Source organism: Nematostella vectensis, chromosome 12, assembly GCF_932526225.1.
Source record: "Nematostella vectensis chromosome 12, jaNemVect1.1, whole genome shotgun sequence".
In the NCBI taxonomy this organism is placed as follows: domain Eukaryota; kingdom Metazoa; phylum Cnidaria; class Anthozoa; order Actiniaria; family Edwardsiidae; genus Nematostella; species Nematostella vectensis.
In genome coordinates, this window is record NC_064045.1 from 3,976,707 (window position 1) to 3,992,235 (window position 15,529).

Consider the following 15,529-nt stretch of genomic DNA (forward strand, 5'->3'; position numbering starts at 1 on the left):
ATACCTCAAAACTACGCGGGATTCTTTGATAAATTAAGCGGAAAATCAATTATTACGCGCTAAATTACGCGGGATTTTGCAATACATTTTTTAAAAAAAATTAAAATTTTGCGGGATTTTTTTTTATTGAATTACGCGCCAAATTACACGGAATATCAACTGTTACGCCCAAACTACATTTTTTATCGAAGGAAAGCACGAAATAACTTGAAAAAGGTTATTTTTTTTGCGCGAAAATATCTTTGGCGAGTTTTCATTGGCTCCTAGCCACCAGTCAATTAAAAATGGTATTTTATTATTAGTCTTAGGCCTTCGTGGTTTAGCAAAGAACGCCTAATCATTTTATTTGTTTTCGAAATTCAGTTCGGAAAATCGCACTCTTTCGAAGAATATCTGTCTTTTTTTTACGAGAAATAGAGGTAAGAACCCTAAAAGATCACATCAGCTGTGCACTTCTATGTTTTGTCTTTCAAAATTTAGCCAAATTACACGGGCTTCCGCACAAGCGCGTAATTCCAGAAGCCCTGTATTCCCAACGAGAAATAGATTTGAATTCATGGCGGTCGCGCAACAACAAATTCGGTATAAATATCTTATTTATCTGACAGTGTAAGTCAATAAGCCATGAAGCTTATTTTGGTTGTTCCTCGTACGTTTGACTAAACTAACTCAATCAACCGCAAATGCCCTTTCAAGTAATCGGCAATCACATATAACATTTTATTCTCAAGAGAGCTAAGCAATGCACTTGTGCACTGATTTGTATTCTTCTTATATTAGAGCGTCTAATTTTGAATTGAAACAGGGCCTTTTTGGAGCATTTTAAAGCTGAAAAAATTCCCAGTGAATCATCAGAAGAGAATTGCACAAATTATCAATAGCAATAATATTCAAGTTTGTTATTATAAGCACAATTTGATTCTGCATTTTAGAAAGCATCACGCTAGACGTTCTTGTAAAAATGTTCTTATGGAAAAAAAGAGTTTCATAGACCGTCTGAAGCTCAAGCGCCTCTTAATGTGTACTCTTTACCAAAAAAGTAAAGAGGAAATTCATAGCTTTTTGTAGATGTGTAAGATACGAATATAAATCAGACAAATAAATGTGACTGTCTATTGAGTCTATTGTGACTGTCTACTTCATCCTTTTTAAGGGGGAGGGGGTAAATATCCGAATGTCTCCTTATTAGCATAACAGTGGACATAAAATTTTAAATCAACAAGGCGGAAGTAGTTAGCCCCTGATATAACCCAGAAAAAATTGAAATCGCTCTTTTCGCAGGAGAGTAAAACTAGACTTGACTTCGTCGAGTTGACTCTGAGAATAATTTGACTGCATCGGTGTTTGGCATCGGTAACACACAGCAGGGGTGGATCCAGGTTTTTGAGTGAGTAGTTTCCACCGAAACACCAACGATAGGGGTGTTTGGGGGCATGCTCCCCCAAGAAAATTTGAAATTTCAAGCTCTATAAATGCCATTTTCTGCATTTTCAGAAAAGTTAATTACCCCAAAAAGAACAAAAAAACATGCTATCATTAAAGGCAAAAAAAGTTTTATTTTGTTGAAGGTGGTACATGGAACACCTTGCTCTACAAAAAATTTCTGGTATCCAAACCGGTGCCACTGGTCTATGTCCAATATAGCTGCCTACTAACTGTCTTTGAGCAGGAGAAGGAAAAATGGTACTTATAGATGGCAAGCCTGTGGTTGTTCCTTGGTCCAGGAGTTTTCAAGATAATTAAAAAAAATCCAATATTAATATCATATGTCATATACAAAAGATATGTACAAATTATAGACAATATAATTTGAATAAAAACTCCCCTTTTTCATCCTTGGGGACTGCAGTAACTGGAGCTCTGGAGAAAAATCCAACATTGTTATCATAGTTTAAAAGAGAGAAGTACTGAATGATTATAAAAAGAATATAATTTGAAAAAAACTCCCCTTTTTCATCCTTGGGAACTGCAGTAACTGGAGCTCTGGAGAAAAATACAACATTGTTATCAAGTTATAAAAATGAGAAGTACTTAATGATTATAAAATATATATATAATTTGGAAAATACTCCCCTTCTTTATCATTTGAAACTGCAGCTTCTGGAGCCCAGGGAAATGTTTGTAAACCATTTGAGCTTAACATGAAATCCCAGTGTCAATAGAAAAATTGAAATAATCACTAAATAAAAAAAAAACATCTAAAAATGACTTTTTAAGAAAGTTATACAGGCACCAGTTTGAGTTTCTGTAGCTGTTATCCATCAGTTTAAGGGTAAGACCCAGATGGAACATAACTCACAAGCCCTCTAGAAACAGATGGTGCAAAAATTTAAGTTAATATGTTTGCCATTCTCATTCTCCTAGGGTGCAATTGAGCAAATAAATCTATTATTCTGTCCAGGTCTAAATCCATGTCTTTGTGGGTATACATTAGTGCCAGCCCATTCAATCTGTCCTCAGTCATTGTGCTTCTCAAATAGGTTTTAAGATTTCGAAGGGATGAAATGGATCTCTCACAAGAAGCAGATGAAATTGGAAGTGTGATCAGGATCTTTAACATGAAATAAATATTGACATATGCATGTTTGTCAATATCCTCCAGTGTAGCCTTAAGAGTGTCTGGAATCACTTCTCCTCTGTTATCCCTCCCCTTCCATAATCTCTCCCATAATAAAAGCTCTGCCTGTAAACCTATATAATTTGGCATGTCCTGTCTGTAATAGTAACAAAATTCTAAAACATTAGGCTTCCAGTCATCAGTAGCAATCAAAACAGAGGGTATGATCGAAATACCTTTGTAGCAGATAAATACATCATCCTTGAATCTAGAATCGAGCTGCTCGAGTACATGGTCTAGGAAAACTCTGGTCAGATTTATCTTGTAATAGTCTTCAGGGTTTGAAGCAGGAGCATTGGGTCTATGTGTCTGTCTCTGAGCTACCCTTGGCATATCTGGTTGTACATCTACTTGTCTTGCAATAGTCACTGCATCCTGGTACAGTTCATGGTGTGTGGCATCAATGTCATTGCTCATTTCTGTGAGAACTGATATCAGAAGAGCAAGTTCTTCTTTAGCTTTCAGGATATCCATAGCTTTACTTTGCAGCTTCACTGTAAGTGGCTTAGTTAGTGCCAAAATATGTCTGACAATAACAATAGCAACAATAAAGGAAAAGTTGATAGCATTAAGTAATGATTGGGCATCTTGTCTGCTGGTAGGATTCCAGTTGATATTTTCATGCTTGTGTCTGTTCATTGAGATATCTTCTAGTGTAGCTGTGACTGGATGGAGAAGCTCAACTATTCGGTCCATAGCATCTATCCTTTCAATCCATCGGGTGCGGCATACATTAATTAAAGCAGTGTGTTTTTTTTTCGTTTTTGTTTTTTTGCAAAAGTTCTATGATCTTGAATTCTAAATGTTCTTGTCGCTTGGAAGATCTGTCAAAAAATTCAAAAAGCTTTCGCACAACATCCATCATGTTTCTGACATTTGGTATTTGGCAGGTATTGGCAATACACAAATTCAGCTGGTGATTCATGCAATGGACAAAAATTGCCTTCTCATGTTCTGCTCTGATTAACGAGGAGGCTCCATTAAGTCGTCCAGCCATATTGCCAGCACCATCATAACATTGGCCACGACAGTCTTCCATCATCAATCCTTAGTCTACTACAGCTGCAGTTATAAGGTCTTTGATGGGCTCTCCTGTTGTTCCCTCCTTACAAATATAAAATCCAATAAATTCTTCTCTGAAGTTTTTGGTTGAGTCGAGAAATCTAATCACAACAGAAAGATTTTCTTTGTTTGCTATATCAGCCGCTTCATCTGCCATTACAAAAAAATATATACTATCATTTCTTGAGATAAATTATTTAAAATATGAGCACCAACAGTTGATATCATTTGATTCTGGATGGTCTTTGAAATGTATGTGGCATTTCTTGGTGCATTTTCTAGGTGCTGCTCCACTATTTGGTCACCACCATCTACCCGGAATTCAAGCAGTGCCTGGAAATTACCAGCTAGGGCAGCATTAGTGGGGTCACTATCCCTCAAGCCCCTGAGTGGGATATTGTTTTTCCACAGAAAATAATAATAAGAGTAGGCTAGCCATGGAAATTTCTTTAGCCAGTTTAAAACAAACTTGCGAGATTTTCCATTCTCTATTGACACTGGGAAATCGAAAAGCTCACCTGGTTTCCATACATTTTCGATGAATTTCAACTTGTCCTGAGGCGAATAGCTGGCGATCTTGTCGAAGACTAAGCCAATGTTGTAGGGAGAACAATCCTCCTTCCGACAGACAGGAGCACGAGCCATAAAGAGTAAAAACTAGTGCAATTTGTAAACTAATTCCTTCGTAAACTCCGATGCGAGTACTGAGACTCTAGTGAAGGCAAACGAAAGAAGACCGTTAGGGGAGGTACAGACCCTTTTATACTTTTGTCGATAGTTTCCGCGGTGGTTTCCAAGTGAGTTAGCCAATCAAAAATGGTTTTGAGTGAGTTCCAACACAATGAAAAAAATTCCAGCCAATCGCGCGAGGTTTTGAGTGTGTTCCAGTGCTAACTATAATAACACCTCACCCACCCCCTTGCTTGCAAATTGGTGACAATATTTTCCGATCTTATCCGGCGGATTTCCGAAGGTTCTCGAAAAGTGATCGAAGCTCAAATCCAAAGCTCGTGATCCAGGGCGCTCCGTGAAGTCGCATAAGAATAATAAAGACGATAAGGCATCTTTTTACGTGTTTAATTTAATTAAAAACCAAAAATACAGGAGATTGAATGATTTCCACAGACAAGCCAATAGTTTCTAGGGATATCGGAGTATTTTTAAAAAAGCCATTTAAGTTCAAAATAACTTGGTCTGAAAAACTTTGAGTGTGTTCAGGAACTCACGTAAACTACCCTGGATCCAACCCTGCACAGAGCGAAGCGAAAGTGATTTTAGATTACGCTGAAGCTACTACTCCCTATTAATCACATAATCATGTTAATTGTGTACGTACATATAACACGAATAATGACCCCTATTTTGGAAGTTTATTATCAGTGCTTTGCGCTACCTTCTTTTGACCCCGACTGCTTTTTCATTGCGTGAAAGCTTGTTGATTTTGAGAAGGCAAGCGCGCGATTCTTCCATGCATCAAATTACAATATGAGAACGATTTGTTATCTGATGATTCCAATAAATTAAGATCTTTAAACGAAAATATAGAGCAAACGTAACTAAAACAGAGAATTATAATAATTATAAGCCGAGAGAGAAGGCGGATAAACCTGGAAATACTCAAAAACGTGTCAATGAAAATAGGGAGATTTAGATTTGCAAAAAAGTAATACAGGATGTCAAAATATCGTCTAAATTGTTATTTCCTTAGGTATCGAAACCGCGAGCTCAGCTGTTATTACTATATCACATTCATTATATTTGATTATCATAGAAATTCTTATAAACCTACAAAAATAAAATAATAATTAGTGACACACATGACACAGTGTGGGCTCGTCAATTAAATACCACCTAGACTCAAAATTTAAACCTCATTTACCTTGGAAGATCGGAATTGCGACCGTGTTAAATCATACCATTGCAAAATACTTACAACTCATACCATCCTGGGCCACTTGGAGGGAGATATTTCGTTTCTTCCACTGTAAATATACAAAAGACATGTAAGTGAGTAAAATTTTAGATGAAACCTCATAATCACACGTAATTGTGCGAAATAAAAGCACAGCCGAGCTTTTACCTTTCCCGTAGAACTCTCCAGTACTAGAGCTACAAATTCGTCCCTTTTCCCATCCAAGACGACCGGTAAAGCCGTGTACATTGTAAATATTCCGAGCCGATCAATGCGGTATACGTTCAGTGTCCATGTTGAATAATGAAGTGCCAAATTTAGTAGGCGGAAGTTATACTGAACAAATAAACAGGACGCCGAGCGGCTCCCTCATACGTCATTTAGTGTAGTACGCTTCGCAACGACGGACATGCAACACACCGTGCAGGGTCCGAGAGGTTGAATTCCAAACAGTAAAAAAAAAAAAAAAAAAAACGCGTAAAAGAAAGAACCTGGATGATTTCAAGCTAGCCTAAACAGGTTTTTATATATTAGGCTAGCAAGGTTCTTAAGTAGACTCTAAGCTTTTGTTTAAAAATGCAAAGAAGAAATTTTAGAAGATGGTCTTTTATGTCAACGCGGTGATACTGGTTACTAAATATTTCTTGGTTACTAATTAGTTACTAATAAAATTCGAAATTACCTATTTTGTTTAGAATTGGAGAGTACGGCTGGAGATACGTTAAACATATTTTTACAGCGTTTTTTTTGTGCTATTTAGCGGATTTAGGCTAAATTCCTATTTCAGTGTTATCACTAGCGTGAAATATTCAAAGGCGATCCTACACATACACATAGTATAATACAACTGAATAAAAAATACGGGGGAACGAATTTGTGGATTACCGCAGCTAACGCCCTCTTCCAGGCGGAAGAGGTTAAATAAAATAACGAATAAATAATACAATGGAATGGGGATTCCCTGAACCAAGTGATATTCCAAACGTTGCCGAATTCGCATCATAAGTAGAATTCCTCGTGGTGAAAGAATTGAAAATGAAACAAATTAAATTGCGTAAACAATGGGGTTGGTCAAGTACCGGAGCGTCCAAAATATCTTTTACGTCCCCCACCCCCCCGCAAAAAATATTATCTATAAAAAATATTATATATAAATGATTAAATAATGTTTTATTTTAAAAATGACAGATTACTCCATCCTAAAATATACAACATTACGACCCCCTATTCGTGATTCATTGCTTCGAGAGCAAATGCTACGCATTAAAAAAAAATTGTCAATAAAAATAACTTACCCTTCTGTAAAAATGTTTTATTTTGTCCAGCTCATACCAGTTAATAATATGTCATTAGACGCCTTCTCCCAGAATATGCATGACTGCACACAAAATGAAACTAGATAACACGCAATCACAAATCACATTTCATCAGTGTATTTCCGGTTCTCTAGCTACTTCCGGTTCTAGCTGGATAACAAAGATTTTTGTATTCTCATTTCAAGGCCGTATCTATCCAAGTAACAGTACATAATGTGTATGTTGTTTCATGGCAATATCTACAAGAATTCGGCGAAATTGGAAAGTGGACTTGTATGATAAAGGGTCAGGTCTTTAAAGAGCTACTTGTTTTTCAAGAGGCCCCAATCCCAACCTTATATCTTAGCAGTAAATGGATAAATGCATTAGATATTACTGCCAAATTAGTGTACAATCATTATATCTCTAAAATGCTGGTAACACCCACAGCACAGACAAGGTATAATCTTTACAATCCTGAGAATTTTGACTGGGAAGATATTTACATGCTGCCCTTCCGTGTTGCGATAGATACATATTCACATGCGTTTCAGTTCAAGATTTTACATTGTATTCTCTTCACTAATAAGAAGTTATTTAAGATCGGTATTGTGGACTCGCCCGTCTGTTCTTTTAGCGAGGCTGAAGACGAGACTCTAGAACATCTTTTTCGCCACTGTAAATATGTGCGCCTTTTTTGGCTTGAAGTCATAAAATGGATGGAACAGTGTCATTTATGCTCTGATGATTTCTTGTTATATAGTATATTCTTTTTGGTCTCTGGGATTCTGGTATAAATGATTTCATGATCATTAACCATCTAATACTTATAGCAAAGCAATGCATATACTTTTGTAGAAAAAAGAAAATACTTCCAAATGTTCAATTTTTCAGATCACTAGTTTATAGAGTGCACAAAATTGAAAGTCATATTAAAAAACAGAAGAATAATGTAATAACCCACTTGAAAAAATGGGAGAAACTGGCCTCTTGTGAAAGGGAAGAAGAAAGTGTAATGTATCTGTAGAGTAATGTAATAGACTGTAAGTTGTAATGTTTAATGTGAATTGTTAATGGAATGTTAAAAAGAGAAATAAAGAGTGATTAAAAAAAAAAAAAAGAATTCGGCGAAATACAGCAACCTGAGATCTAAGGTGCCTTGTTCAAGTGATTCTCATTGGGCCATTTATCCATTGCCAGTTGCCACTGATTTACACTGGCTGTTCGCATGTCTTTAAAAATCAAGGAGCTGTTGACAAGTAGAAAAAATAGATATGATAAAACCATTGTTAAGGCTGATTTTGACAGCACGATTCAGTTGTATGCAACCTGCCTACGACATGCCCTGAATTTCGTAGCCGAACGTCGTAGCAGAGTTGTAGGCTGATTTACATACACTCTACAACTCAAGTTGTAGAGGTGTTACAGGAAAGTTGCATACAACTAAGTTGCGCTGTCTAAAACAGCCTTAAAGAATAAGACATCAAGTTTGAAACAACATACATATTTTTTTGTTAACATAATCTCTATTAAGTGGCCAGAAAATCTAATCATTTATGTGTGAAGTGATGGTCCTTACATTGCACACACAAAAAACAAGCCATCTCTTAGGCCCTGCACAAATGTCGTACTTTCCATGAGCCGTATTCAATGCAAATGCATGCAAACGAAGACAAAAAAAATTATTTCTGGCTCATTTGCATTAATTTGCATCGAATAGGGCTCATGGAAAGTACGGCGTTTAAACTAGGCCTTACTGCCAAATATAAATTTTTACACTAACCAAGAATTAGAAGAAAAACAAACTCCCAGGAATATTGCCTGGTCAAAAATCTAAAGCCAAATCAACGAGTACTTTATTTTAAACATCAATAGAGCGGACTATTTAAAAGTAGGTTGGAGTCCACACTATGCCAAGATGAAAAGTATTTTGTGACTCTTCACAGTCCTGAAACTACAGATTAGGCTGTAAAGAGCTTAGGATAGATGATGCTGTTGTTGACCCAAAATCCTTGCCTTGTGCCAAATATAGCACAGTTTTGGGGAGTTATTCTTACAAATCAATATCTCCCATAAAAAAGAGTGACTGACTATGAAGGTACTCTGAAATGAGACAATATTTGAATTCTGGGCGGGAATGAAACTACAATTTTAGCTGCTATAGCAGGGACCACTGAGACCATTTTTAAAATAGCAGGGCTAAAAATTTGGCCAAGACAAACAAGTATATATCTGGAGCCCTGAGAAAAATCAACCCAAGCCAAAAAGCTATGGCACTTCCAGCCCCTCCCTCTCTGAGGGTCCCTTAATAGTGTCTATGATCAATGCTTTTATTAATAATTCTGCTATACTAGCTTACCAACTGAGGAAGGACCTTCTCTAAATGCTCGGGTTGTACCACCATAGATGACTCTGCCTAAAAGGTAGGAGACAAAACTTACTCTATAGATTTCATTGAATTAACACATTTCCATAGTTTTTCATGGCTATACTCAAATACACAGCAATTTTATCTTTAATTATCTTAATGCTGTCACCAGGAGCTCCCCCACCATAAAGTGTTTTTTTTTTTCTAATTTTTTGTGGGTATGTGGTGTAACACCCATACATGTTATAACAACCATAAATCTAATAACACATCACCCATAAATGTTATAACAACCATAAATGTAATAACACGTCACCCATAAATGTAATGTAACAGTACGTGATTACTCACTGTTACTACAGTGTGTGATTACTCACTGTTACTACAGTGTGTGATTACTCACTGTTACTACAGTGTGTGATTACTCACTGTTACTACAGTATGTGATTACTCACTGTTACTACAGTATGTGGTTACTCACTGTTACTACAGCATGTGATTACTCACTGTTACTACAGCATGTGATTACTCACTGTTACTACAGCATGTGATGTGATTACTCACTGTTACTACAGTATGTGATTACTCACTGTTACTACAGCATGTGATTACTCACTGTTACTACAGCATGTGATTACTCACTGTTACTACAGTATGTGGTTACTCACTGTTACTACAGTATGTGATTACTCACTGTTACTACAGTATGTGATTACTCACTGTTACTACAGCATGTGATTACTCACTGTTACTACAGTATGTGATTACTCACTGTTACTACAGCATGTGGTTACTCACTGTTACTACAGTATGTGATTACTCACTGTTACTACAGCATGTGATTACTCACTGTTACTACAGCATGTGATTACTCACTGTTACTACAGTATGTGATTACTCACTGTTACTACAGTATGTGATTACTCACTGTTACTACAGCATGTGATTACTCACTGTTACTACAGTATGTGATTACTCACTGTTACTACAGTATGTGATTGTCACTGTTACTACAGTATGTGATAACTCACTGTTACTACAGTATGTGATTACTCACTGTTACTACAGCATGTGATTACTCACTGTTACTACAGTATGTGATTACTCACTGTTACTACAGTATGTGGTTACTCACTGTTACTACAGCATGTGATTACTCACTGTTACTACAGTATGTGATTACTCACTGTTACTACAGTATGTGATTACTCACTGTTACTACAGCATGTGGTTACTCACTGTTACTACAGCATGTGATTACTCACTGTTACTACAGCATGTGATTACTCACTGTTACTACAGTATGTGATTACTCACTGTTACTACAGTATGTGATTACTCACTGTTACTACAGTATGTGATTACTCACTGTTACTACAGCATGTGATTACTCACTGTTACTACAGTATGTGATTACTCACTGTTACTACAGTATGTGATTACTCACTGTTACTACAGTATGTGATTACTCACTGTTACTACAGTATGTGATTACTCACTGTTACTACAGCATGTGATTACTCACTGTTACTACAGTATGTGATAACTCACTGTTACTACAGCATGTGATTACTCACTGTTACTACAGTATGTGATTACTCACTGTTACTACAGTATGTGATTACTCCATGTTACTACAGCATGTGATTACTCACTGTTACTACAGTATGTGATTACTCACTGTTACTACAGCATGTGATTACTCACTGTTGCTACAGCATGTGATTACTCACTGTTACTACAGTATGTGATTACTCACTGTTACTACAGCATGTGATTACTCACTGTTACTACAGTATGTGATTACTCCATGTTACTACAGCATGTGATTACTCACTGTTACTACAGTATGTGATTACTCACTGTTACTACAGCATGTGGTTACTCACTGTTACTACAGTATGTGATTACTCACTGTTACTACAGTATGTGATAACTCACTGTTACTACAGTATGTGATTACTCACTGTTACTACAGCATGTGATTACTCACTGTTACTACAGTATGTGATTACTCACTGTTACTACAGTATGTGATAACTCACTGTTACTACAGTATGTGATTACTCACTGTTACTACAGCATGTGATTACTCACTGTTACTACAGCATGTGATTACTCACTGTTACTACAGCATGTGATTACTCACTGTTACTACAGTATGTGATTACTCACTGTTACTACAGCATGTGATTACTCACTGTTACTACAGTATGTGATTACTCACTGTTACTACAGTATGTGATTACTCACTGTTACTACAGCATGTGATTACTCACTGTTACTACAGTATGTGATTACTCACTGTTACTACAGCATGTGATTACTCACTGTTACTACAGCATGTGATTACTCACTGTTACTACAGCATGTGATTACTCACTGTTACTACAGCATGTGATTACTCACTGTTACTACAGTATGTGATTGTCACTGTTACTACAGTATGTGATTACTCACTGTTACTACAGCATGTGATTACTCACTGTTACTACAGCATGTGATTACTCACTGTTACTACAGCATGTGATTACTCACTGTTACTACAGCATGTGATTACTCACTGTTACTACAGTATGTGATTGTCACTGTTACTACAGTATGTGATAACTCACTGTTACTACAGTATGTGATTACTCACTGTTACTACAGCATGTGATTACTCACTGTTACTACAGTATGTGATTACTCACTGTTACTACAGTATGTGATTGTCACTGTTACTACAGTATGTGATAACTCACTGTTACTACAGTATGTGATTACTCACTGTTACTACAGCATGTGATTACTCACTGTTACTACAGTATGTGATTACTCACTGTTACTACAGTATGTGGTTACTCACTGTTACTACAGCATGTGATTACTCACTGTTACTACAGTATGTGATTACTCACTGTTACTACAGTATGTGATTACTCACTGTTACTACAGCATGTGATTACTCACTGTTACTACAGCATGTGATTACTCACTGTTACTACAGTATGTGATTACTCACTGTTACTACAGCATGTGGTTACTCACTGTTACTACAGTATGTGATTACTCACTGTTACTACAGCATGTGATTACTCACTGTTACTACAGCATGTGATTACTCACTGTTACTACAGTATGTGATTACTCACTGTTACTACAGCATGTGATTACTCACTGTTACTACAGCATGTGATTACTCACTGTTACTACAGTATGTGATTGTCACTGTTACTACAGTATGTGATAACTCACTGTTACTACAGTATGTGATTACTCACTGTTACTACAGTATGTGATTACTCACTGTTACTACAGTATGTGATTACTCACTGTTACTACAGCATGTGATTACTCACTGTTACTACAGCATGTGATTACTCACTGTTACTACAGTATGTGATTGTCACTGTTACTACAGTATGTGATAACTCACTGTTACTACAGTATGTGATTACTCACTGTTACTACAGCATGTGATTACTCACTGTTACTACAGTATGTGATTACTCACTGTTACTACAGTATGTGGTTACTCACTGTTACTACAGCATGTGATTACTCACTGTTACTACAGTATGTGATTACTCACTGTTACTACAGTATGTGATTACTCACTGTTACTACAGTATGTGATTACTCACTGTTACTACAGTATGTGGTTACTCACTGTTACTACAGTATGTGATTACTCACTGTTACTACAGCATGTGATTACTCACTGTTACTACAGTATGTGATTACTCACTGTTACTACAGCATGTGATTACTCACTGTTGCTACAGCATGTGATTACTCACTGTTACTACAGTATGTGATTACTCACTGTTACTACAGTATGTGATTACTCACTGTTACTACAGTATGTGATTACTCACTGTTACTACAGTATGTGATTACTCACTGTTACTACAGTATGTGATTACTCACTGTTACTACAGTATGTGATTACTCACTGTTACTACAGCATGTGATTACTCACTGTTACTACAGTATGTGATTACTCACTGTTACTACAGCATGTGATTACTCACTGTTACTACAGTATGTGATTACTCACTGTTACTAGGTGATTACTCACTGTTACTACAGTATGTGATTACTCACTGTTACTACAGTATGTGATTACTCACTGTTACTACAGTATGTGATTACTCACTGTTACTACAGCATGTGATTACTCACTGTTACTACAGTATGTGATTACTCACTGTTACTAGGTGATTACTCACTGTTACTACAGTATGTGATTACTCACTGTTACTACAGTATGTGATTACTCACTGTTACTACAGCATGTGATCACTCACTGTTACTACAGCATGTGATTACTCACTGTTACTACAGTATGTGGTTACTCACTGTTACTACAGTATGTGATTACTCACTGTTACTACAGTATGTGATTACTCACTGTTACTACAGCATGTGGTTACTCACTGTTACTACAGCATGTGGTTACTCACTGTTACTACAGCATGTGATTACTCACTGTTACTACAGCATGTGATTACTCACTGTTACTACAGTATGTGATTACTCACTGTTACTACAGCATGTGGTTACTCACTGTTACTACAGTATGTGATTACTCACTGTTACTACAGCATGTGATTACTCACTGTTACTACAGCATGTGATGTGATTACTCACTGTTACTACAGTATGTGATTACTCACTGTTACTACAGCATGTGATTACTCACTGTTACTACAGTATGTGATTACTCACTGTTACTACAGCATGTGGTTACTCACTGTTACTACAGCATGTGATTACTCACTGTTACTACAGTATGTGATTACTCACTGTTACTACAGTATGTGATTACTCACTGTTACTACAGTATGTGATTACTCACTGTTACTACAGTATGTGATTACTCACTGTTACTACAGCATGTGATTACTCACTGTTACTACAGCATGTGATGTGATTACTCACTGTTACTACAGTATGTGGTTACTCACTGTTACTACAGCATGTGGTTACTCACTGTTACTACAGTGTGTGATTACTCACTGTTACTACAGCATGTGGTTACTCACTGTTACTACAGCATGTGGTTACTCACTGTTACTACAGTGTGTGATTACTCACTGTTACTACAGCATGTGGTTACTCACTGTTACTACAGCATGTGATTACTCACTGTTACTACAGTATGTGATTACTCACTGTTACTACAGTGTGTGATTACTCACTGTTACTACAGTATGTGGTTACTCACTGTTACTACAGTATGTGATTACTCACTGTTACTACAGGTGATTACTCACTGTTACTACAGCATGTGATTGTCACTGTTACTACAGTATGTGATTACTCACTGTTACTACAGTATGTGATTACTCACTGTTACTACAGTATGTGGTTACTCACTGTTACTACAGTATGTGATTACTCACTGTTACTACAGTATGTGGTTACTCACTGTTACTACAGTATGTGATTACTCACTGTTACTACAGTATGTGATTACTCACTGTTACTACAGCATGTGATTACTCACTGTTACTACAGTATGTGATTACTCACTGTTACTACAGTATGTGATTACTCACTGTTACTACAGTATGTGATTACTCATTGTTACTACAGTATGTGATTACTCACTGTTACTACAGCATGTGATTACTCACTGTTACTACAGTATGTGATTACTCACTGTTACTACAGTATGTGATTACTCACTGTTACTACAGTATGTGATTACTCACTGTTACTACAGTATGTGATTACTCACTGTTACTACAGCATGTGATTACTCACTGTTACTACAGTATGTGATTACTCACTGTTACTACAGTATGTGATTACTCACTGTTACTACAGCATGTGATTACTCACTGTTACTACAGTATGTGGTTACTCACTGTTACTACAGCATGTGATTACTCACTGTTACTACAGCATGTGATTACTCACTGTTACTACAGTATGTGATTACTCACTGTTACTACAGTATGTGATTACTCACTGTTGCTTGCTGTGCGGCTCTCCCAGCAGCCTCTAGGTGGCCAAAGATAATGTATAAGTTATTTCTATACCAGATAGGAGACTGACCATCTGTTATCTGATGGGTTGCTAATACAATTATTAAATCTCTTGACGTTATATGTGACAGTTGATTTAGACCTGAATTACACAATTCAGCTTTCCCACTTGAAAGTCGCTTGTTGCCTATCTCTTACTGGCTAGAAGCCAGCAAGGGCATCTGTTTTTCTCTTTAAGGCTTTAAATGGACTTAACAACTTTGGAACTTTTAATATCGGACGTACTAGAAATGCTGT

At 36.7% G+C, this 15,529-nt stretch overlaps 1 protein-coding gene across 3 annotated transcripts in view; it reads right to left on the bottom strand.

Moving 5' to 3' along the window:
- The window catches only part of LOC116618546, a 43,962-nt gene that overhangs the window by 8,050 nt on the left and 20,383 nt on the right, over positions 1 to 15,529 (bottom strand). The window contains exons 4-7 of one of the 3 annotated variants that reach the window (XM_048720304.1): positions 15,217 to 15,248; positions 9,246 to 9,302; positions 8,029 to 8,135; positions 5,613 to 5,661 (exon numbers count right to left, since the gene is read on the bottom strand). In XM_048720304.1, coding sequence (XP_048576261.1) covers positions 5,613 to 5,619 — 7 coding nt within the window. In that variant the 5' untranslated portion in view covers positions 5,620 to 5,661; positions 8,029 to 8,135; positions 9,246 to 9,302; positions 15,217 to 15,248. Of the gene's footprint in view, positions 1 to 5,612; positions 5,662 to 5,759; positions 8,136 to 9,245; positions 9,303 to 15,216; positions 15,249 to 15,529 lie in introns of all 3 variants that reach the window. The other 2 variants (XM_048720302.1, XM_048720303.1) reach the window with 2 other exon arrangements.